At 34.1% G+C, this 26,077-nt stretch overlaps 2 protein-coding genes across 7 annotated transcripts in view; one reads left to right on the top strand and one right to left on the bottom strand.

Annotated features, from left to right (window-relative positions):
- LOC138306001 (cyclin-dependent kinase 4 inhibitor B-like) overlaps window positions 1-26,077 on the bottom strand; it is a 637,657-nt gene that overhangs the window by 470,889 nt on the left and 140,691 nt on the right. For all 6 annotated transcript variants that reach the window (XM_069246314.1, XM_069246315.1, XM_069246313.1 and 3 more), the window contains one exon: window positions 1,965-2,042. In XM_069246314.1, the coding sequence (XP_069102415.1) occupies window positions 1,965-2,042 (78 nt within the window). The remainder of the gene's footprint in view (window positions 1-1,964; window positions 2,043-26,077) is intronic.
- LOC138305998 (uncharacterized) overlaps window positions 1-26,077 on the top strand; it is a 343,209-nt gene that overhangs the window by 270,351 nt on the left and 46,781 nt on the right. The window lies entirely within an intron of this gene.

The following is a 26,077-nucleotide window of genomic DNA, read 5'->3' as shown; positions in this document are numbered from 1 at the left end:
CTCCCTATGACCTTGAATGATAATCAAGGTCATCCATTTGAACAAGCTGAGCCATTCATCCAAGCGATCTACATGTGGGACAGTTGCCAGGTACTGGCCTCTGGTCGGTTGTTTTTTTACCTGATGCTCGGCCTTTGGCTTTCCACCGTCATTTCTTTATGACTGGCTATTAAAATGACGTTCAAATAATCAAACCAAATGAAGTACCCGGAGAAAAAACAACTCACCTAGCTATCAATACACAATATTGATAGTGTCCGTTGAATTTACAGCAACTTAAAGAATTTCACTTCAAGATTATCGAAAACCCAAACTGGGTGATCAGGTGGTGTTGTGGTAACGCTACTTCCCTAGATACCCTAGCTGGCTTACATTCGATCCCTTGAAAACGATTTGTATAAGTTAATTACGCATTTTATTCTACATCACGTAAGATTTTGATTAATCTTAGCAGCTTGACTAATACCACATAAGCATGTTTATGTAAATCAACATATATGCCTATATAATTAATATTTTGACAGCTTAATTGATTAGTCTTACTAGTTGGCGACATATGACGGAGTGTTGCAGGAGAAACGAAAATATCTATGTGCCTCAAATGCAGACTTAACTCTTGACAATACCCTTCAAATAACTCATTAAAAGATTTTATACAATTTGCTCCCTATGACCTCGAATGATAGTCAAGGTCATTCATTTGAAAAAACTCAGCATCATTTCTTTATGACCCTGACTATAAATAGGACGTTCAAATAATCAAACCAAATGAAGAACCCGGAGAAAAAAAAACTGACCTAGCTACCAATACACAAAATTGATAGTGTTCGTTGAATTTAAAGCAACTACAAGATATTCACTCCAAGATTATCGAAAACCCAAATTGGGTGATCATGTGGTGTAGTGGTAACGTTACTTCCCTAAATACCCTAGCTGGCCGAACATGGGTTTTCTTTGGATACTCCCACTATGTGACTCCTCACGCTCTTATAACAACCGATCCATTGAAAACGATTTGCATAAGATATATAAGTTGTTTCGCAAATTCAATGTAAAAAAATCAGTTTATATTTTTAAAATCCAAATTATGTATATGCTAGAAGATGACTTGACGAAGAAAATGACATATCCGGTTATTTTTGTATCTATATAGTCAACGTGTAATCGAGTAATGTCAATTTCCTGAAAAGTTAAATTTTGATTGATTTGTCTCTCTAACAAGAAAGAAGGGAAGGTAATTAAAAAAACAGAGAAAAATACTCCTAAATGTACTTATAAAGTGAATATGTAAACAATTTAGTATATCAAAACATTTTAAATTAAAAAATGAAACCGTATGTAAAGGCTACATTCTATATGTTTAGTGTTATTACCAAAATTACATTGATGTTTGATATTTCATTTTATATTCTTATTTTTTTACTATGCGATTATTCGACACACTTGTGTTTCACTTCGGATTGCGGACTGAAGATCCAGTTAGCATGTGTATCCGATTCGTGACCAAAGTGTAAGTATATATCTGTTTTGGTGAGACATTTGAACTATCATATTGATGAGTTGTATGGCTATCTTTCTTTGTTGATATACCTTGTTTCTGTGTTTCAGAAATAAACTGGATATTGGTATGTGTTGCTATGTGTCAAGTAACCAATGTTCATATGTTAGGTTCCGATCATCTCATACGTTATGTACACTGTCCTATGCATAAAAAATGACCAGTCAGCACACATACACTATGATATGAAAGTGAATACTACTAGTAATAGTGCTGTGTAATCATTTCGAAGACAACTGTACAATGTTAGGTCCATTATGTTATTATAATGCGTGGTCATGATGGATATGACAGAATACCAGAATACACGTGTTACAAGTCATCGATTTATTGATACATAAACCTCATCACCCAACCAGAAGTAATTGTTTAGTAATAAAATGCACAGGTTTATAATATAACTTACCTCATTTGGATCTGCTCCGTGTTGCAGTAACAATTTAACATTATCTACTTGATTCTTCATTACCGCGGTTTTCAAGGCCTGAAATTAAAATAATATTATATGGTTAAGTGGTATGTTATTGTCACTAATTTATTTTTATTTTATCTAATTCCCCAAATGTATTATAGCCATACTTTATTAAATGATCAGAAACAAAATCGTAAAAGTGTTGCATAATTATACATGTCCTACCACATCATATAACATGTGAGCTCTTGATATTATTAAGACTATATATTTTAAAGCATTGATGTAACTATTTCTTTTTTAACTACATCCGGATATGAAAGAAAAAAAAATATACGTGGCGGATTCTCACATTAGTTGCAAACATTATTTAGTTTATATTATGATTATATTATTTTATACCCTGAGTTAAAAAGAATAGTAACAGCAATGCTTATACTTAGTATTTTCAGAGTACTTGATAAAAAAGAATAAGCTTAATGTACGATTCCATTGATTTCCAATGGATTATTTATTTTCAATTCAATAAGCAACGCAGACGTCTCTATTGTACCGACATCAAAACGTCGGATTTTCTTGCCATTCTTTTATTTGTTTTCTTCATAGAATGAAGAGAAAAAAAATCTGCCAGTCAAATAGTCGGATTTACAATGTAGTATGAAAACACATATAAACATTAATGTTATTAAAAATAATACATGTAATATGTTTATTTTCGAGAAATGCTTATCAAGCTTTGTATTGATATTAGCCACCAACTCATGACGAAATAGAATGCGCAATGTGTAATTATAAGCTTGTCATCAATTTTAATGGAAATTGTCAATTAATTATCAGTTATTAATAAGCATTTTTCAGCATTTACAGAATGACGTCATCGTTAACATTATGGATTTCTATGCGTTAGCAATTCAAGTTTCACGGATCGGAAGTTATGACTGCAAATGATGTTAAAATTACATGTATGCTGCAAATAAGAACAACACAATTTTAAAGACGAATGGTGACAAGGTTGTTTACATGGTGATTTTCAATAAATATGATACAAAATTTATCACAGTCGAGATCCTGATAATGTATCAAGGTTATGCTGATCTTAATTGGACATGATACTTGAAAGTACAAATGTACCACGATTGTGTGCACAAACTATTCTCTAGACCAATTTATAATTTTAATTGTTAAATTTTAAAATTGATATTTTAATAGAATTCGTAAATAGAAGAGAACGATTATAATAATCACATATAATGTTTTAGAAATCCTTCCGTGTTAATATATTGCCGTGTCGGATTTAAGTCGTCTAACATTATTTTTTCCTTCATTTTATATTGATATCGATATCAAGGTTTATCATCGGACACCAGAGATGGACATCTATATTTGAGTTTGTTTCGTTGACAAATCGATATTATATACCTTAAAGTAGTTAAATTATTCCGTTTTTATGATACTGTTCCAATGAAACGATCAACGATAACTCATTGTACGAGTTATCAAGATGGTTTATCACCCTTCTCTTATTTACTCTTAGTTATGTCTTTCAATATGTATGTAATAATTAAAGATGCTCCACCGCCGCCAAATGGTGTTTTTCACAATCAAAATTAGGAGAAGACGATTTAGTATTTTTCTTTAGTTACAAAATTTACTTACTTTACACCATTACCACCATTGGGAAGTTTGAGCATCTAATTTTACTTCAAATTAAAAATATAAAAAATAATTAATTGCATCCCGGAAAAATTCCGTGGCACTATATCCTATATGGAATGAAGTACTAATTGCGCATGCACCAAAGGCAAAATAAATAATTTCATATTATTTTTTGTGTTAATTAGACATATATACACGATAATACACCAATTATTGTTCAAATAATGAATATCATTTATGCTCTGTCGGCGGTGGAGCATCTTTAAGGAATATATTTCTATTTTGTTGAGGTTATGAGAGTATAATGATAATGGAGCCAGTATAAATTATGTACCCCCGCCGAAGCTGTGTTACATAAAATTTCTACGGGCTCCATTACCATGTTACCCTGCATGGATTTGCAGGTGTAAATTATATAACTCATATTTAGCGACAGAAATTATTTTTGAAAAGTGCATATATACTTTAAAATTATATAAATGAACAAATTGTGCCTTTTTTAAGTTTAATGCTGCATGGCCATGCTATATATGAATTAACCTACCGGCATATAGAAGTTCTACAAAAAATAACGGGCTTCATTGAATTAGCAACGGTAAACATTTTATAACGCTAATGTAAGTCAGTGGTGTGCAGCCTAAAAGCCGTCTGCTGAAAAGGGAGATAATCAGTGGTACCCGGATGTTGAGCGCCCTCTTCCTCTTCGCTCATGATGTAAACTAAATCGCAGAAACATTTTTCCGTCTTATTCAGGTAAGTTTACTAATAGAATGACATTTTTAACAATATATGGTTTGTCAAGAGGATGTTAGAGATGTCCGTCTGTCAAAGTGAGTTATTATTTGGAGTTCTAGCACGATGATTTAGTTGTCATTTAAAGTTTATAAAATGGTCAATCTGAAGTACCAAATTCATGCTCCCGCCATTCAAAAGCGGCATGATGATGACGTCAACAATATCTTGTTCTGATATCTCAGATCGGAATCAGTAATGTTAAACGTTATTATATGTATGTATTATAGTTTACCTGTTTCTTTTTTATCGTTATGAATGCCATGATCACTGTATACCGCTGGATTTGAGAGTTAGCCCGGAACAACTTTTATATTATCATTCGTGTTGTTTCCCATGGCACATGTTCATCAAATTGAACAGGTTTGTAAACAATTATGCATGATAAGTTCTTTTATGATATACTCGTTCAGTTTGTGGTTTTTGTATACATTGGTTTATAAAAAAAGAAACCCAATGTTTGTAAATGTTGGAGGAATATGCATCTTAAAGACTGTGTAAACAAGAGTTCCCAGAGGGATCTTGGCGCCCACCTAAGACCGATCTTTGTCTGACAAAGGAAAGAGGGATCTTTTCTCTGCTTTTCAAGCTTTTACTACATATTACTATACATGAAATTTGAGAAAGATCCTTTGACTACTTTCTGAGATATATAACAGTAACAAACTTCAATTATCAAAATCCAAGATGGCTACCTGATGGCCATCTTGTTCACCGGTCGGTCCTAAAATGCAAAATGCACAACTAGACCCCTAGAAGTACCTTCACATATAATTTGAGACAGTTCCTTCAGTACATTCTTAGACATAGCGGAAAAAAACTTCAATTGTCAAAATCCAAGATGGCGTCCTGTCGGCCATCTTGTTCACTGATCGATACCAAAATGCAATATGCATAACCAGGGACCTAGTGGAACCTGCACATGAAATTTGAGACATATCCCTTCAGTACTTTCTAAGAAATAGTGGTAACAAGCTTCAACTATCAAAAATCCAAGATGGCGTCCTGTCGGCCATCTTGTTCACCGATCAGTCCGAAAATGCAATATGCACAACTAGACCCCTAGGGGAACCTGCACATGCAATATGATACATATCCCTTGAGTACTTTCTGAGAAATAGTGGTAATAAGCTTAAACTATAAAAATCCAAGATGGCGGCCTGTCGTCAATCTTGTTCATCAATCGGTCCCAAAATGCAATATGCATAACCAGGGACCTAGGGGAACCTGCACATGCAATTTGAGACAGATCCCTTCAGTAATTTCTGAGAACTAGCTGTAACAAAACTTCAATTGTCAAAATCCAAGATGGCGGCCTGTCGGCCATCTTGTTCACCGATCGGTCCCAAAATGCAATATGCACAGCTAGGGCCCTAGGGAAACCTGTATATGAAATTTGAGAAGAATTCTTTACGTACTTTCTGAGAAATAGCGGTAACAAACTTTAGACTATCAAAATCCAAGATGGCGGCCTGTCGGCCATCTTGTTAACCGATTGGTCTCAAAATGCAATATCACAACTAGGCCCCTAGGGGAACTTACATGTAAAAATTTGAGAAAGATCCCTTCAACACATTCTGAGAAATAGCGGTAACAAACTTTAACTATCAAAATCCAAGATGGCTGCCTGGTGGCCATTTTGTTGACCGATTGGTCTCAAAATACAATATGCACAACTAGGGCCCTAGGGGAACCTCCATATAGAATTTGAGAAACATCCCTTCAGTACTTTCTGAGAAATACGGTAGCAAGAATTGTTAACGGACGGACGGACGGACGGACCACGGACAAAAAGCGATTTGAATAGCCCATTATCTGTTGATGGTGGGCTAAAAAGATAATGGGAAGTTAAGTTGAAAAAATACACATGAATAAATACCTGTATCATTAAAAGTAATCCTTGTTATTGGTCTGTCTAAATTAACTGAACTGAACATCAGGTGGAGGAGGTGACCGCCAAAATGCAAAAATTACAAACGGAAAAAAATACTGAAATAAATTAAGTCACATTTTATCGAGATATGTTGTTTTTGATAGCATATATCCTTATCATTTTTGTATGAAACATATTGGACATTATAGAAAAAACCTCAGACGTTCATTCCACGTCGGGTTTATGACGTCTAATCAACATTGGCTTTCTGACTTCAATTCCACGTCGGGTTTATCACGTCTAGATAAACTTTCATTTTCAACCAACATTCAACTTTTTACAACGTCAGGATGTGACTTGGATTCAATGTGGATACAATGCCATGTGCCCGCTGGGATGGGTCTCAATTTAGGATGTGACACGGTTGTGACCAAGGGTATACAATTATAGTTCAAACATTGATGTATAATTATTAATGTATTTGAAGAAAAACCTCTCCTGAAAATGAACCTCATCCAGAAACGACGCTTATTAGGCGATAAAACAATCGAATTAGTGCGGTAAGTACGCAATAATGAATATTAAAACGCTACTTATATATAAATACCTAACTCGTAAATCTTACTTAAAACCGACTTAATATTGTTTACTTCAATTAATTAATTATCTGATTCAAAAGTGGTATTAACCGGTAATGTTAGTAATTTAAACGTGGTATTAGCTGGTATTAAAAAGTTCTTGAGACATGCGCTGTTTGGTTATGACAACTTTTGTTTTTTACTTCACTCAAATCAAGCTTGATTTATTATCATAACTTGTATATCTGGTTAATTGAAATAAAAGTTCTGATAAAAAGTGATCCATTGCGTAAGTTCAAAAACAAAATACAAATATATATCATATCAAACGGGTAGAAAGTATCAAAGACAGAGTTTTGAATATAACAGGGATATTTTGTCTGGAACTTATGCATTTGCCGTTTAGTATATGTTTGACTTATTACAAGTACAAGCACACCATGCTTGATTTTAACTACAAAGTAAGTAAAGTGCTTATTGTTACAAATGTTTAATATCGTGGCATTATTCTATTACCATAGTTAAAATATCGATGCAGTAACAACATTCTTCATATATGCCTGTCTGATGAACACATTATCTAAAATCACTTACGCTTTATATCAATCCTTGTCGAATTTAGCACAGGAGTTTGACGTTCTATCAATTATATATAAATATATAAAAAATACCCCTACATACTATTTAAAAACACCAGGAATGAAATGCATCGCTGGCAAAATTTGTCACCACCTTCGGTAAAAGTTTTGTAGAATTTGTTCTGGGCAATGTCTGCATGTGTCACCGCGCCGATAATACAATAAGGTGTTATTCTTCACATATATCAACACTAACCTGTTCAGAACTCCGTCACAAAAAGTTTAATCTAAAGTCATTTTGAATGTTTGCAGATTTCGCGGCCACTTTGTTTTGTTCCCGAAAACATATGACCTGCAAGTTTAATGAAAATATTCAAAGAGATAGCATAATTTGGAAATGGAGATGATTTAAAGCTTGTTATCCTGCAACTGTCCCAAATTCTGATTTACTGCTGCTGGATAAACCGTCAATAAAAATTGCTTTTTCCGCTGCCAATACGATCACGTGAATTAGTTCCATATTTGACGGAACTTTCTCTTACTTGACCACGATGTTTAACGATCCTTTGAATGAAACGTCATTAAGTCCCACTTAAAAGTGACGTCACTTTAATTGTCATTTTTACGAAATATAAAATCTCATATCACGGTTTAGTCTTTCCTTGACTCATGACAAAACTTTGTATTGTAAAATTATTAATTTATGGGTGATTTCATTGTTTTAGGATTTTCATATTGTTTCAGTGATATTACACACTGAATAGAATTACTGGTACTATTTTTCGAATGCATTTACATATTTCGCATGGCAGTAAACAGAAATAGCGAAACCAAGTAAACAATTGCCAATGTACATTCGTTTTGAATGTGGTAAAGGTTGGATAAACATGATATTTTGGTTCTATTTTAGTTCTTTATGTAAGTTGAACCTTGTATTGGGATCTAATACTGTGACAATAACAACTGATTAATAAGCCGCGTTGGCGGAGTGGTTAGGATGTCTCGACAAATTACCACAAGCCCTCCACCATTGGCTTGCGAGTTCGAATCCATGTAAGGCAGTTGCCAGGTACTGACCCCTTGTCGGTGGTTTTTCTCCGAATACTCCGGCATTCCGCCAACATCAAACCTGGCACGTCCTTACTTGACCTTGGCTGTTAATAGGACGTTACATTAATAAAACCCAAACGCAATTAACTAAAACATGCTTGATGGATTTTATTATTTTGGTAAATCTAACGATAACATTCGGCTGGTATAAATATTAGTCTGATATAGCGACTGTTAACAAATCGTTTACGTTACTCAATTATTCAGAATTATTTATCATGTAGAAGAAAAGTGGAACGAATAAGTCATATAACTAGGCAATTGACGCTTGACCGCACCCATACATTAACTATTTATTTTAATAAGCTTTTTAGTTAAACCTTGCTAACATTAATAAGTCGAGATCGTCAAGTAATGAGTAAGCGAGTATTTGTGTGATGATACATTAATGTGATGGATAATATTATGGGAATAAAAATTGTTATGCAAGAAACCTATTAGATTTTTGTTATTTTTTCATAATTCAATAATGCTTTATTAGATTATGATCACAAAACGATCTAAAGAAAATACATTTGAAAGTATCAGCCATAAGGTGTAGGTGAATAAAAGATTAATCAAATCGTATGTCCGTCATGTTCCATACACACGTTGGAATGCTGCTGTGTGTATGCTGTTTATCATAAAACGAAATGCATTATTCAACAGCTATATACTATCGCTTATATAGCAACGCTGACACCAATCCGACATATCTTAATGGCGTTACTAACTCAAACATCATATCAGAAAGCATGTCTAATAACGGTATTTATGGCTGTACCCAATTATTGATAGTGAGGCTTGACCTCACAATTAAAGTTTGAGGAAGAACATGCAGTACTGTCTTAATTTCTAACTACAGGAGAATATGAACTGAATAATATATATATGTTGATATGCGTCTTGCAAACTTACTTCCTGTTGTTAAGGTGAGACATTTGAACTGTTGAACTGAGATCTCGCTTGCCTATTTATCTGTCTTTGGTTAAATCATCTTACTGCTGCATAAAACAGATTATACACTAAATAATAGTGTGTGTAGATATGCTTAAAATAACCATCGAATGTACCATGTGTGAAATACGATGTCTAAACTTTCACCTCCTTTAGACAAATTACATGGCAGCATACGTACACTAATAATAAATATGACACTGAAAATACTAAGAGTGTTGTGTAATTATTTCTTTCCCAAGCCGAACATTGTCTGCACATTTGCATTTTTACACTGCTTAGTTATATGTCTGGTAAGGTGACAGTGTACACATAATACAAGTCATCGAGACATCACATATAGAACATTCACTGGCTGTGTTACATAAGAAATGTTTTCAAACTTCAACAAATTTATGATAAAATGAACAAATTTAAAATCAAACTACCACATCTGGATCTCTTCCGAGTTCCAGTGTAACTTTAACGCTATCTACATTTCCCCCGTGTAATATGTACCTCAAAGTCAGTAATTATACCAGTGTTATATCGTTAGGGTCAAAGAAGAAATATCAACAGGATTTTCCAGATGACACGGGATTCAATCAAACATAAGTTTGGATACGAATTACTTCAAATAGTAAATATGGGACAAGTAAGAAAATTCCACCGATATCGTTCCAAGTGTTATAACTTTAAATATAATAAACATCAATTCAATTCAATATCTTATATTGCCACGTCCTTATAACTGTATCATCAGCATAAAATAGAATATGAAAAAGCCCTAAACATTATCAAGATTATGTTCATAATTATATTGCAAGTATTTTTTGTATTGAGAGTTTTTTTGATAACTGGATCACCAGAATGTTATTTTCATAATATTAAACACCGCATCAATGCATCACGCAGACACTCAGTTACTCATTGCTTCATGATCCCGACGAAGTAACGTTCGCAAGGTCTAACTCTAAAGATTTGACTGAATTGAAAAACGTGGTAATAGTATCATCAATGGATCTCGGAATACGTATGGATGTGAATATCTAAATCACTATCAAGACGAATGTCTGGTTGACACAATTTAGTGTAGTTTCTTTCCTGCTAAGATATCAGGGTAATGCTATACTCGAAACGAATGCATGCATAGAACGAAACACAAATATGATAATCACAAATACCACGCTTTGAGAATAACTAAGTTTTCTATCAATTATTCTAAGATCGTCGTTAAACATTGACTTATAAAGTCAATTTTAACAGAAATATTCACCCACCAAAATGACGAAGTTTGCATTTTTCAACTCAAAATATTTTCTTTGAAATAGTATTTTCATGCATAACAGATACATTCACATAATTAGATACCGTATTTGCATATGTCGGCAAATCAAGTTCTGTTAAAACTATAGCTTGTGCCATTTGTGGCTTAAAATAACTCACTCATGTGATATCAATTCCATATCCAACAATGTCTCGTGTATGTATAAAAATGTAAGACAGATGAAACCAAACTTATTATGAGGCACCAGAAATTGAACCCTTTTATTGGATAATTCATACCATTAGTTATTGCCTTTTGTATTTCCTACTTGTTTATGGCTTTTAGGATGTATGTGATACATACCTAAAGTTTTGAAAAGACTTTAAAATAGACATTTCCATGCATAAAGGATACATTCACGTACTTATATACCTTATTTGCATGTGTCGGCAAATGACGTTATGTTCAAGCTAAAGCTTGTGAATGCTAAGAGTTCTAAAAAATATTTCTCAATATAAACAAAAAACTACTGAAGGTTTTTTTCATATCAGTGTATGAAGGAAGACTTGAGAATCGTTCTTATAGTAACATCGGTGGATCACAGAATACGTAAAATATTAATATTGTAAATATTAAAATCACTATCAAGAAGAAAGGGTGATTATCACAATTTGGTACAGTCCATTTTGCTAATAGATCAGGATAATATTGATCTCAATTATCGAGTGAAACTGGGACGTATCATGATTGTTTGTACTGAGAAAACTATGCACGACACAAATAAAGAATTGTATAGAACACATAATATATAGAACAAAATACCAAGTGTATTAATGTTTCTTTGCCATCTTCGCAAAATGTGCACCTTTCCGTCACGCTTATTTTAATTTCCATTAATTTAGTATTTGTATATACTATTCTGTGGAGAAGTTTTTAAATATTGTGTCAATTTTAACATATCCTGGAATTAAATAGAACTTAGATCATGACTCTTTGGGAATGTTGACATGTAACATGTTCTGCCAGGAATCATGACTTTTTTTATACTTCCGTGAATTGTGTCAGTAAACTTCTATAACAAACGGTGATGTTGTCTTTACAAAGCTTCTGAGTTTTCTTGCAAATATTGTTACTAATTGGACAAGTAAGAAAATTCCACCGATATCGTTCCAAGTGTTATAACTTTAAATATAATAAACATCAATTCAATTCAATATCTTATATTGCCACGTCCTTATAACTGTATCATCAGCATAAAATAGAATATGAAAAAGCCCTAAACATTATCAAGATTATGTTCATAATTATATTGCAAGTATTTTTTGTATTGAGAGTTTTTTTGATAACTGGATCACCAGAATGTTATTTTCATAATATTAAACACCGCATCAATGCATCACGCAGACACTCAGTTACTCATTGCTTCATGATCCCGACGAAGTAACGTTCGCAAGGTCTAACTCTAAAGATTTGACTGAATTGAAAAACGTGGTAATAGTATCATCGATGGATCTCGGAATACGTATGGATGTGAATATCTAAATCACTATCAAGACGAATGTCTGGTTGACACAATTTAGTGTAGTTTCTTTCCTGCTAAGATATCAGGGTAATGCTATACTCGAAACGAATGCATGCATAGAACGAAACACAAATATGATAATCACAAATACCACGCTTTGAGAATAACTAAGTTTTCTATCAATTATTCTAAGATCGTCGTTAAACATTGACTTATAAAGTCAATTTTAACAGAAATATTCACCCACCAAAATGACGAAGTTTGCATTTTTCAACTCAAAATATTTTCTTTGAAATAGTATTTTCATGCATAACAGATACATTCACATAATTAGATACCGTATTTGCATATGTCGGCAAATCAAGTTCTGTTAAAACTATAGCTTGTGCCATTTGTGGCTTAAAATAACTCACTCATGTGATATCAATTCCATATCCAACAATGTCTCGTGTATGTATAAAAATGTAAGACAGATGAAACCAAACTTATTATGAGGCACCAGAAATTGAACCCTTTTATTGGATAATTCATACCATTAGTTATTGCCTTTTGTATTTCCTACTTGTTTATGGCTTTTAGGATGTATGTGATACATACCTAAAGTTTTGAAAAGACTTTAAAATAGACATTTCCATGCATAAAGGATACATTCACGTACTTATATACCTTATTTGCATGTGTCGGCAAATGACGTTATGTTCAAGCTAAAGCTTGTGAATGCTAAGAGTTCTAAAAATTATTTCTCAATATAAACAAAAAACTACTGAAGGTTTTTTTCATATCAGTGTATGAAGGAAGACTTGAGAATCGTTCTTATAGTAACATCGGTGGATCACAGAATACGTAAAATATTAATATTGTAAATATTAAAATCACTATCAAGAAGAAAGGGTGATTATCACAATTTGGTACAGTCCATTTTGCTAATAGATCAGGATAATATTGATCTCAATTATCGAGTGAAACTGGGACGTATCATGATTGTTTGTACTGAGAAAACTATGCACGACACAAATAAAGAATTGTATAGAACACATAATATATAGAACAAAATACCAAGTGTATTAATGTTTCTTTGCCATCTTCGCAAAATGTGCACCTTTCCGTCACGCTTATTTTAATTTCCATTAATTTAGTATTTGTATATACTATTCTGTGGAGAAGTTTTGAAATATTGTGTCAATTTTAACATATCCTGGAATTAAATAGAACTTAGATCATGACTCTTTGGGAATGTTGACATGTAACATGTTCTGCCAGGAATCATGACTTTTTTTATACTTCCGTGAATTGTGTCAGTAAACTTCTATAACAAACGGTGATGTTGTCTTTACAAAGCTTCTGAGTTTTCTTGCAAATATTGTTACTAATTACTCACCTTGTTTGGGTCTGCCCCTTTTTCTAGGTAGTATTTCACTTTTGCCTTGTTACCTTCCTTTACCGCCTCTCGAAGTCTACTGTTAACCTAAAAAATAATTAACTGTATTTTATTTGTTTTAATTTCAATAGGCGGACACATGGTTATATATAATACATCATTTAGCCATGGTATCATGAGCTCATGCCAGTGTCAAAATTAAAATCATATTATACATTTATTGCCCTGGCGGTAGGGAGACATGACGCTTTGTTTACCCAAGGCATGTCATATTTCCCGAGGGTGCAGCCCGAATTGTTTATTATACCGAACAAATAAAGTTTTTCTCGCGCTAGTATACAAGTCTAACGTAATGGCTAGACATTTATTTGTTGCCCAAAACACTGTTGCCGTGTTGGGCTAACGTTACAGTTATTGTTAAATTAGAAGTTAGACCTACCGTATCTTTCAGCCCAAATCAATTTCCTTTAGCATGTTATATGATATAAGAATTCCATGGAGTGTAATTATGCTATCGGTATCCTTTATCATAAGAATATCAATACATTTCCTCGGACGAAAGCGTCGTCTGCCATCCATTTTGTTTGTTATCGGAATACCTCGGAGAGTTCCATGACACGAACGACAACTCTTCCTAAACGTACGAGGGGCTCCGTATGGGGGAAACATGATTTTTTAACATGGCGTTCAGCGGGATACACGATGTTTTGTTGCCCTCACACGTGACGTCTCTCGACCAATCAGCGACTGTGACTCATCAGTGAGGTATAATAATAAAGATTAACCTTTTTGTCTAAAATCATATATCAGATGTCAAGGAGAAGTGTCAATCTGGGCATTGACCGATAAGCGTTATTTACTGTTTACAAATTGACTCTAAATAGTAATATGAATAGGCTATTATTTAATTTATTTCACGATTGTGAATTATCAGATATTACATTGCTTCTTTTGTTTTCCTTAATATGTTAATGCTTGTATTTGTAATATACTGCCATTGCCCTTTTCACACGACTGGTCGTATTTCCCTATCTACATGAACCATGTGAACATGTTTAAGCAAGTTAAACTACTTTAATATGTCCCCAAAAGATTATTAGGGGTATTTTAAGTTAAGTTCTATATATGCCGTGCAAGGCAATCTAAATGATCAATTAAGCAGTGGTTGTCGTATTTTTGACATCCATTGGTGCGTAACATACATTGGATATTCTAGTATAGCCAATGGTGCGCGTTAGATATGCTAGAACACTACAACTAGGAATACACGCACTGTGTACTTGGTGATATTATTTTCGCTTATAGCACGAATCCGAACCCGTTAATGTGTCCGTTACCCTGGCGGGTGGAGAGAAATATTTTACTTGTTTTTTTTCTCTATCAATTATCATTTCCGTTCTCTACATCACTACATCTATTGGATTATCTTGTTGTGATTGTTTATTTATTGTTCAAATGTAGTCATATTGATACCTCATTTGTCTAATTCGGTTGAAAAATGTCCATATTATGACCATTTTTCACTTTTTAGTCAAATTCGAGATGGTGGCTATCTTGTCGACGTCATAACCGGATATGCGATGTTAACATTTTGATTTGTGATCAGTGGGTCATAGGGGTTCAGAAAAATATTGGTTCGCAGGTTTTCTTTTTTGGGGGGAGGGGAAGGGGGGGGGGGTGCTTGTGGGACCCTCCTAGCCCATGGCCTAAGATTAGTGAGTGATGTCGTTATGAAAATAATAATTCAAAAAATGAAAATTGAAAAAAAAATGCTTTAAATTTCTTTATCAATAAGTGGTTATGCCTTACGACATTAAAAATTATTATATTCATATTTAATTTCTCTTTTTCTTCTTTTTTAAAATAGAGATTTGAATGCATTAATATAGTAGCCCTTTTTTCCTGTATACGTGTTCTGTCTGATACTTCAATCTATAGTTATCTAGGTCATCACTTCATATTTAGGCCAAGTTGATGCAAACAGTTTGTGCGGGTATATACTCGATAGCCTCCGTTCAGACAGGTGATACCCTGTGACGTCACCATGTTTAAGACTCTAATACTTAGTAATGTTATGATAACACCAAATACGTTGACCAGAGAACATATTATTGCTTCAGAATGAATTTGTCCATATTTCTATTGGCTGTCTATTCTGTCCGATATATTTCAGGGACATCATGACAAAACCATGGTATTGTTTGTTTCAGCTTTTGACTAAACGATTTCTCAACATGTAGGTTATGACTAGATCTATCATGGATTTGTGTTGATTTTTTAGAATGTGGCACAGCTGTAAATTTGATGATAAATCACACAGCGATAGGTTGTTGGGTAAAAAATCTATTTCACACTAGTGGGGTATCAAAATAAAACTTCAAAAAGACACGAGTTGTAGCGATTTTTTTTAAACTTATGAATGTTGAATTAAGTCCATATCCATTTTAATATTTGTGATGTGAACCAATTCTACAGAACACTGTTTTTATTACCGCTGAATAAATAGGAATTTGAATAGGATGTTGATTGCTAATTATTGGGATATGTATTACAATTTAGCATGGTGGTGGTGATTGGTTGTGATTGAATTGTTTTCCGAAATGAATGGATTACTTTACTTTGTAAACATGGTAACCAAGACATTTCTCTAAAAAATCATTTTAAAAATTTTGGCTAAAGAAAATCATTTTTGACAAAATGTAAGCGAGACTGCAGTATCTTTGTGGTGTGCTGAACACTAACCAAAATATAGATTTCCGTGCAAGAAAAAGAAATGGAAGAAGACACCCAATACATCCTCAACCGACATTGTTTGAAATCCCCATACAACATATAATGTCTCCTTTTTTTCTATTTTGCAGTGTAATTATAAGTGGTTAAGTTAAACGAATCATGGTGTGAATTAATATTTTGTACGTAGACTACAAGAATCGCTCTTACCTTTAGTAAGGGATCCATTATGATGAAAACACATTGGGCATGATGACAGGCTTTGAAAAAGGGGGCAGCTTCGTCGGTAGTTTACCTGCATGCACTCTACTCAGCATACCTGTGTCAAAACATTAAATCGGTTATCTAATCGCACCCTGCTGATCGTAGTACTTTACACTCAAGCTTGTGACATTAACTGTATGTCAGGGTTATGTGTACCAAATTTTATAAAGCAGACAGCTAGACAGACGGACAACCCGACCCTTTTACGGTTGTGTCTTTGATTGTATTTTGCGTGTATCATTTATAAGAGGTGAAGGATGTACTCCTCTTGGAAGTCAACAATTTCTTGTATTAAAAAATTGTTCTCATATAGAGTTTTGAAATAGGAGTTCATACCATTAAAGAAAATGGAGGAAAAAGCATATGTCCGTGTGCTCGTTTTTGAGCTATTATCACTCAAAGATACCTAGTTGACAAAATATTGAATTTAAGCGAATTTTGCCGTTTTGACCATATACACCAGAGATGAAAGTCATTATTCCATAATGAGGTGTTTGATATGTATGGATATTTGCAGAATTAATTTCCCAATGTCTTCTTTACAAATATATCAGTTATGATTAAAACGACCCACAGTTTTCTCAGAATAACAACATATGCTACCCCTACCCTTAACTGCACCATTTTCAGCCATTTTTACCATTTTTTTTCCATTTATAAAAAAAGGTTCTGGTATGACACTTTTGTCAATATTTTGCATATCAATAAGAAAAGATTTGTTCTTTCTTAATCAGGCAGAAACATGGGGGTCCACGTGGTTAAAATGAAAAATAAAAGTACTCAAATTACCATTGAATATAAAAATAAAGTGACAAAAGTGTACCATTTCACACATTAATGCTCAATATTTTAATTACCACGAACCCAGAGAATATATGTAGCACAAAATCAATGGAGCTAAAAATGCTGGCGCAGTGATGATTTAAATAAAAGCAATTTAAGTGAAAAATTATAAAACTGTGGCTCTATTCAAAACGACAAAAGACACAATTTCAAAATAGTCGCCAAAATGAGCCATTTCTTAAAATCTCTGTATAAAAACGTTAACAGAAAAAAATGTAACTTTTTGACAAAATTTGCAACTGGCAACTTCCTATATATTATATCGATAAATTGTAATTTAAAATCTTATAACTTTTTTTATTGATGTGTATACGAGAATTTAACGGGACTGAAGCTTTGCTTATTTAAGCATTGATGTCACTACTTTTTAAAAAAAAAGATATAGGGGTAAAAAAATATTAAATTCTTTGCAAATTATGTGGATCCGCGTAAAGTGTGTAAATACTTTTTTTTCCATAACCCGATGAAATTAATACAAATAGTAACATTAATGCTTATAACTAATTTTATCATCTATTTGATAAAAGTGTGTTTAAATGTACCAATCTAGTGATTTTTAAAGGTATTCTTTTCCCGAGTCAATACTGTGATGTCAGAATAACGTCGGTGTTTCGTGTGCCATTTTCGGATTTTTTTATAGTGGTATGGAAAAAAGTATCGGTCAATCAGAAAACCAGATTTAATATGAAAACAAAGAAAAATTATTATTTTGGTTTGTTTTGATTTTGCTTGATACGGTACTATCTTTTTCAAAAACTAGACTGCCTTTACTGAAAAAATATGCAACTAACGTTATTTGCGTTGAAAATATCAGAAATTTTGCATGCATGGAAAATTGCTTTGCTGACACGGTTTTTGTCGAACTTTATCAAAATGGCGGAATATTATAGTTGTGAAATTGCATTAAAACGTCGCAGTATGACAAAATTATCTCAAAATGTTGTAAAAACCTCGGCAAGCCTCTGGTTTTGGCAACATTTTGTGACCATCAGGTAAAATATTCCTATCTTTCATATCCACTAACTGAATAATTCCTAGTGTTAATGATATAAGTCTTTAGTGTCAATGGTATTAGTCCTAATGTTAATAGTATTTGTCCCCAGTGCCAATGGTATTAGTCCCTAGTATCAATGGTATTAATCCCTGGTGCCAATGGTATTAATCCCTAGTGTCAATGGTATTAGTCCCTAGTATCAATGGTACTAATCCCTGGTGTCAATGGTATTAATCCCTAGTGTCAATGGTATTAATCCCTAGTGTCAATGGTATTAGTTTCTAGTGTCAATGGAATTAGTCCCTAGTGACTATGGTATTATTCCATAGTGTCAATGGTATTAGTATCTAGTGCCAATGGTATTAGTCCCTAGTGTCAATGGTATTAGTCCTAGTGTGAATGGTATTAGTCCTAGTGTCAATGTGAGAAGTTCTTAGTGTCAATGGTATTAGTCCCTAGTATCAATGGTATTAATCTCTAGTGTCAATGGTATATTTTCCTAGTGTCAATGGTATATTTTCCTAGTATCAATGGTATTTGTCCCTAGTATCAATGGTATTAGTCTCTGGTATCAATGGTATTAGTCTCTTGTGTGAATGGTATATCTCCCTATTGTCAATGGTATTTGTCCCTAGTATCAATGGTATTAGTCCCTAGAATCAATGGCATTAGTCTCTAGTGTGAATGGTATATCTCCCTAGTGTCAATGGTATTTGTCCCTAGTACCAATGGTATTCATTTCAAGTGTCAATGGTATTAGACTCTAGTGTCAATGGTATTAGTCCCTAGTGTCAATGGTATTAGTCCTAGTGTGAATGGTATTAGTTCTGGTGTCATTGGTATTAGTTCCTAGTGTCAATGCTTTTAGTCCCTAGTATCACTGGTATTCATCTTTAGTGTCAATGGCATTAGTCTCTAGTGTCAATGGTATTAGTCCCCAGTGTCAATGGTATTTGTCCCTAGTGACAATGGTATCAGTCCCTAATGTCAATGATATTAGTCCCTAGTGTTAATGGTATTAGTCCCCAGTGTGAATGGTATTAGTCCCTAGGGTCAATGATATTAGTTCCTAGTGTCAGTGGTAATAATCCCTAGTGTCAATGATATTAGTCCCTAGTGCCAATGGTATTAGTCTCTAGTGTCAATGGATTTAGTCCCCAGTGTGAATGGTATTAGTCTCTAGTGTCAATGGTATATCTCCCTAGTGTCAATGATATTTGTCCCTAGTGACAATGGTATCAGTCCCTAGTATCAATGGTATTAGTCCCTAGTGTGAATAGTATTTGTCCGTAGTGTAAATGATATTAGTCCCTAGTGTAAATGGTATTAGTCCCTAGTATCAATGGTATTAGTCTCTAGTGCCAATGCAATTAGTCCCTAGTATCAATGGTATTAATCTCTAGTGTCAATGGTATATTTTCCTAGTGTCAATGGTATATTTTCCTAGTATCAATGGTATTTGTCCCTAGTATCAATGGTATTAGTCTCTGGTATCAATGGTATTAGTCTCTTGTGTGAATGGTATATCTCCCTATTGTCAATGGTATTTGTCCCTAGTATCAATGGTATTAGTCCCTAGAATCAATGGCATTAGTCTCTAGTGTGAATGGTATATCTCCCTAGTGTCAATGGTATTTGTCCCTAGTACCAATGGTATTCATTTCAAGTGTCAATGGTATTAGACTCTAGTGTCAATGGTATTAGTCCCTAGTGTCAATGGTATTAGTCCTAGTGTGAATGGTATTAGTTCTGGTGTCATTGGTATTAGTTCCTAGTGTCAATGCTTTTAGTCCCTAGTATCACTGGTATTCATCTTTAGTGTCAATGGCATTAGTCTCTAGTGTCAATGGTATTAGTCCCCAGTGTCAATGGTATTTGTCCCTAGTGACAATGGTATCAGTCCCTAATGTCAATGATATTAGTCCCTAGTGTTAATGGTATTAGTCCCCAGTGTGAATGGTATTAGTCCCTAGGGTCAATGATATTAGTTCCTAGTGTCAGTGGTAATAATCCCTAGTGTCAATGATATTAGTCCCTAGTGCCAATGGTATTAGTCTCTAGTGTCAATGGATTTAGTCCCCAGTGTGAATGGTATTAGTCTCTAGTGTCAATGGTATATCTCCCTAGTGTCAATGATATTTGTCCCTAGTGACAATGGTATCAGTCCCTAGTATCAATGGTATTAGTCCCTAGTGTGAATAGTATTTGTCCGTAGTGTAAATGATATTAGTCCCTAGTGTAAATGGTATTAGTCCCTAGTATCAATGGTATTAGTCTCTAGTGCCAATGCAATTAGTCCCTAGCGTCAATGGTATTAGTCCCTAGTGCCAATGGTATAAGTCCCTAGTATCAATGGTATTAGTCTTTAGTGTCAATGGCATTAGTCTCTAGTATCAATGGTATTAGTCTCTAGTATCAATGGTATTAGTCTCTAGTGTCAATAGTATTAGTCCCTAGTATCAATGGTATTAGTCCTAGTGTGAATGGTATTAGTCCCTAGTGCCAATGATATTAGTCTCTAGTGTCAATGGTATTAGTCCATAGTATCAATGGTATTAGTCTCTAGTGTCAATGGTATTAGTCTTTAGTGTCAATGGTATTAGTCCCTAGTGTCAATGGTATTAGTCTTTAGTGTCAATGGTATTAGTCTCTAGTATCAATGGTATTAGTCCCTAGTGCCAATGGTATTAGTCTCTAGTATCAATGGTATTAGTCTCTAGTGTCAATGGTATTAGTCTTTAGTGTCAATGGTATTAGTCTCTAGTATCAATGGTATTAGTCTCTAGTGCCAATGCAATTAGTCCCTAGCGTCAATGGTATTAGTCCCTAGTGCCAATGGTATAAGTCCCTAGTATCAATGGTATTAGTCTTTAGTGTCAATGGTATTAGTCTCTAGTATCAATGGTATTAGTCTCTAGTGCCAATGCAATTAGTCCCTAGCGTCAATGGTATTAGTCCCTAGTGCCAATGGTATAAGTCCCTAGTATCAATGGTGTTAGTCTCTAGTGTCAATGGTATTAAAGTCTTTAGTGTCATTGGTATTAGTCCCCAGTGTCAGTGGTATTAGTCTCTGGTATCAATAGTATTAGTCCCCAGTGTCATTGGTATTAGTTCCTAGTGCCAATGGTATAAGTCACTAGTGCCAATGGTATAAGTCACTAGTGTCAATGGCATTAGTCCCTAGTGTCGTTGGTATTAGTCCCTGGTGTTAATGGTATTAGTCCCTAATACTGTTTATTGTTTCACTGTACTTTTCCGTTTTCAATTAGATTTCGCGTTATTTACAGGAATCATTAATATTCGCGAAAAACGGAACAAATATTAGAAAATAGTCTGTTGAGTTTTAGTTGCGAATGGCACCATAGAAGTCGTTGGGAACGAGAACACCATAGCCGCGTTAATACTTTTGTTCATAATCCGTTTTAATTTGTTTAACATCCGGTATCATTATTTATGCATTGGAATGTCAATCATCCTATGAAACGCATAAATGTATGCGATATTTATATGCGCAATCATTGATATTTGCGAAAAAAAATCAAGCATTTGTTCAAAATAGTCAATTGAGTGTCAGTCACGATATTATATGACCATAAAAGTCGTTGATAACCAAAACACCATCACCGTGTATCCCATGTATCCTTTGATACTCGTCAAAACGTGTCTTGTCCCAGACGGCATACGAAGTCACTTACGTTTGGTATCAATATATACAACTTATAAGAAACTACAAAGTAGTGACTCGGGAAATCACTGTACACAAACGTAACATGATGTCTGTTAGATACCCAAAGTCGCTTAACAAACAGTTCATGGACCTCATAAATGTGTAGCATGTCAGAGTGCGACACTCAAATAAAACTATTTTATTCTAAACTTATACTTAATGTACATGTATATATTACAAGTTAAAGCTGATTTTCGTCAGTTGGTTGATTCATATAGTGACGAAACACTAAGAATGTAAATATATCACTATAAAAGTCGTTGGGAACGAAAACACCGTCGCCGCATATTTGTGTCAGTATCCGATTTATCCTTTGATAATCATCAGAACATGGCTTGTCCAAGATGTTGATGTGGATTTCTATCGGCATAATTCAGAAATGGGCGTGCCGGGCTTTACCAGTATCTTAAATGTATATTGCCCCTGTATGTGTACATGGTGATTTTATGTTGAACATTTGTTAAATTTCCCAATATACATGACGTATCCGATGGTACTGATGACGTCACAAGAAGAGGCTCTTGATGGGGGCAGCGGTGAATTTGATTTTGTAGAGATAAAAGTGTACATTACATTACAGGTTCGCTAAAAATACCACAGAACGGAAATACATGTATAAGCATTAATTGCCTTCTTAGTGAATTTATGGTACTATAATTATTCCAGGATTGCAGACAAATTAATCATAATGCGTAAACGCGCATTATTCAATTTGTCTGTAATTCTGGAAGAATTATAGAAATGTAAATCCTCCAGGAAGGCAATTTAAAGCTTAAATATAAACTCTTTTATCGGTGCTGTGATAGTAGAACATGTTTCCTCTCCGATCATGTCTTTTTGCCCCCCCCCCCCATTTTCGCCGAGTGAAATTTTCTAAAAATGCAAACTTGAAAGAAAAAAGGGTCCTCCTGCACCTTTTTGTACTTCATTTTAGAAAAGTTTCCGCTGCGCGACGCGTTTCCTAAAATGTGCAAGCACGTATTTTAAAAAAATGCTTCATAAAAGATTTTTTTTTTTATATCTTGGCAAGACAATCGAATTATTATTATTTTGAGTTACACAACAACGTGCCAATGGTGTGGATCCGGTATGTTCAGATCGAGCTGGGTTGCATAATGGTATGACGACACTCATTTCTAAATGCAGGTAACTTTAAATCGAAAAAAAATTGCTGTATTAAGAACGCTTTAGAATAATTAAAATACAAAATCGAAATATTTTTCTCTGGGGGAGACCCCCGTACCCCACAAAAACCAAAATCTCGCGCCTACGGCGCTCACAAATTCAACAGAATGCATCGTAAAACTAATCTCAGACCTTCTAAATCGTACCATTTTTTCTCGGGGAAGACCCCCAGATCCCCCAAACACCAAATTATCGCGCCTTCGGCGCTCGATTAAACATCAAAATACATTGTAAAACTCATCTCAGTCATTCTGAATCGTAATGTTTTTCCAGGGGATACCCCAGACCCCCCAAACTCGCACGCTAATTTGCGTATTCATTTATTTCCAGCTAGCGACGCCACTGTCTATAGATGTGTACAAGGGGCGCGAGAGGGGGTGTTACGAAATATTGGGGACCTTTGTCCCCCCATTACGTTTCATCTTCCTACGCCACTGACATACGAGGATTGTGCTATAGGATACAGCTCGCTGGTGTTATCAGATAAATTATTATATCCCTTGGTGTTTCAGAAACCTCGAGTCATTATATGTCATAGAGACCGGAGGTTTTTACTATGCGCATCCTATGTAGTTGGTAGGGAATTATGGTTCTACAAACGAAATGATAAAAAAACAAAGTATTTGCATTTACGTTTTGTTCTATTTAATATTTACAACATTTATTATGATATTGCATTATGCTTGTCTATGCTCGGTATAAAAATCCGACAATAGCACCAATTCATGTCCATCGCCGATATACTGTTGACATATATCATAATAACATTCTTGTTAAGGCACATTGTCATTTTATGGCATTTAAGTACATTGTGTTTTAAATGTGAAAAAATACAAAGAGATTGATAAAATAAAACCAGTTTATTATCTGACCGCATCATATCATTCTCATGAAGCAGACTCACATACAATGAAAATAGTTGTTAACAGGGCACACAGCGGATTAAAGACCCTTTATATTTTGCTAGAACGCCGTCAGCAGGGAGGTAACACTATAGAGAATGTAAATATGATAGCGTCTGACACTGAGTGAAAATTACGAAAAAGTAAATTAAATCTCGTATCATTGTTGTCATAGAAAATATCTCAAAATATGACAGCCGTATCTTGAATGAAATATTACCATCTAAACCTAATAAGGAATCAGTATAGAGTCCCGAGCACTTTATGTATTTTAAGCTTTAGAAACCATAAATGCAAACTGTTATAATCTGACTTCGTATAACATTCACAATTGTCCAATCAAAGGACGAAAATCGACTAGAGTGGGTATCCATATTTGGCCGTTTTTTTTACTTTTTTTTCTCCAAGAGTAGATCTTAATTGTTTTTATAAGAGATACAATTAACAATCTTGATGAAAGGTTCCTCGTATTCGTACAAAAATAATATAACAAAAGTATGAATACTATATTTTATGTATGAATAGGGTTACAATATCATCCAATTTCAATTACCCTTTTTCCGTAGGGTGTCCATATTTCCCCATTTTGGTAAATAATGACCATTTAAATGTAGATATAAAAATATATTAAATAAAATGTCTATGCACTGTCAGATGATTATTAAATAGGCCACTCATTCAACATTGTATGAAATCATTCACAAGAAACAACATTTTATCATTTTTTATCAGGTTAAACTATTTGATAACCTCAAGGAAATAATCGCCCTTTCTAAGAACCGTACTGGAAAAAAAGGTCTGACAACCGATGTGGAATGGAAATTTTATTATTTGAATATTGTTATGAAGATTATCCTCATTAGTACTGATACTGTGCTGCTCATCTAATGTCATGATTACCAAATTATCACTTGTTATAATTAAAATGGCGAAATATGGACACCCGCTAAACTCCAGAGTTCAAGGTCTTAATGGAATCTATCCAACTTTTAAGAACAATAAAAAATTTAAAACACCATAAATGTTTTTGATGTACGATGCTGTACGTACGTTACGCTCCAATACAATTCCGCTCCACTATACGATGATCTACGTATACATTACGCTCCAATACAAATATTGGAGCCCAAAGTAGAGCATCGTAGTGGAGCAGAATTACAAGTCTAATTTTTATTAGATTGAAGGCATTTTACAGAGTGCCCATATACCATTTCTATACATTTCGGGGATAAAAAAGTCGATAAAATTTATCTTAAAGAGCATCCTGTACATGTATATAGGTATGTATACATTGTAAGTAGAATACATTTACCGAATTTTCATCTACTACATGTATTTGTATTCTAAAGCGTCTTAAATGGTCTATGGACACTCTAGACCTGGTTGGCCGAATTAAACTATAACTAATTGTCAGATCCCTGTGTACACTAGGATATGTCAAAATAATTATAATCTGTAACTAATTGTGAAATCCCTGTGCTACAACCTGTCTTTATTGAGGAAAAGAAAAGTATTTTCAAGTATTAGATTTTTTTATCTTTAATCTCGGTACAGCCTGTTCGTGATGATCTGTGACGTAATAAACAGTATGACGCGGCATTAAATTTTACTCAAAGTGTCAAGCCCAAGCGCTAGCTTACAAATCGTATAAATTAACAGCAATCGCTTCATATCGGAGTAATTTCCGAGGTGATCCAATTGACTCAACATATATATAATATCGCTGGAACAGTCCTACATGTACGATATTCTGTGGAACATTTTATATCTTCAATTACAGGACTGATGATATC

This window comes from Argopecten irradians, chromosome 13 (genome assembly GCF_041381155.1).
Source record: "Argopecten irradians isolate NY chromosome 13, Ai_NY, whole genome shotgun sequence".
Classification (NCBI taxonomy): domain Eukaryota; kingdom Metazoa; phylum Mollusca; class Bivalvia; order Pectinida; family Pectinidae; genus Argopecten; species Argopecten irradians.
Note: the sequence above shows the minus strand (reverse complement) of the source record. Positions and strands in the feature narration are given on the sequence as shown.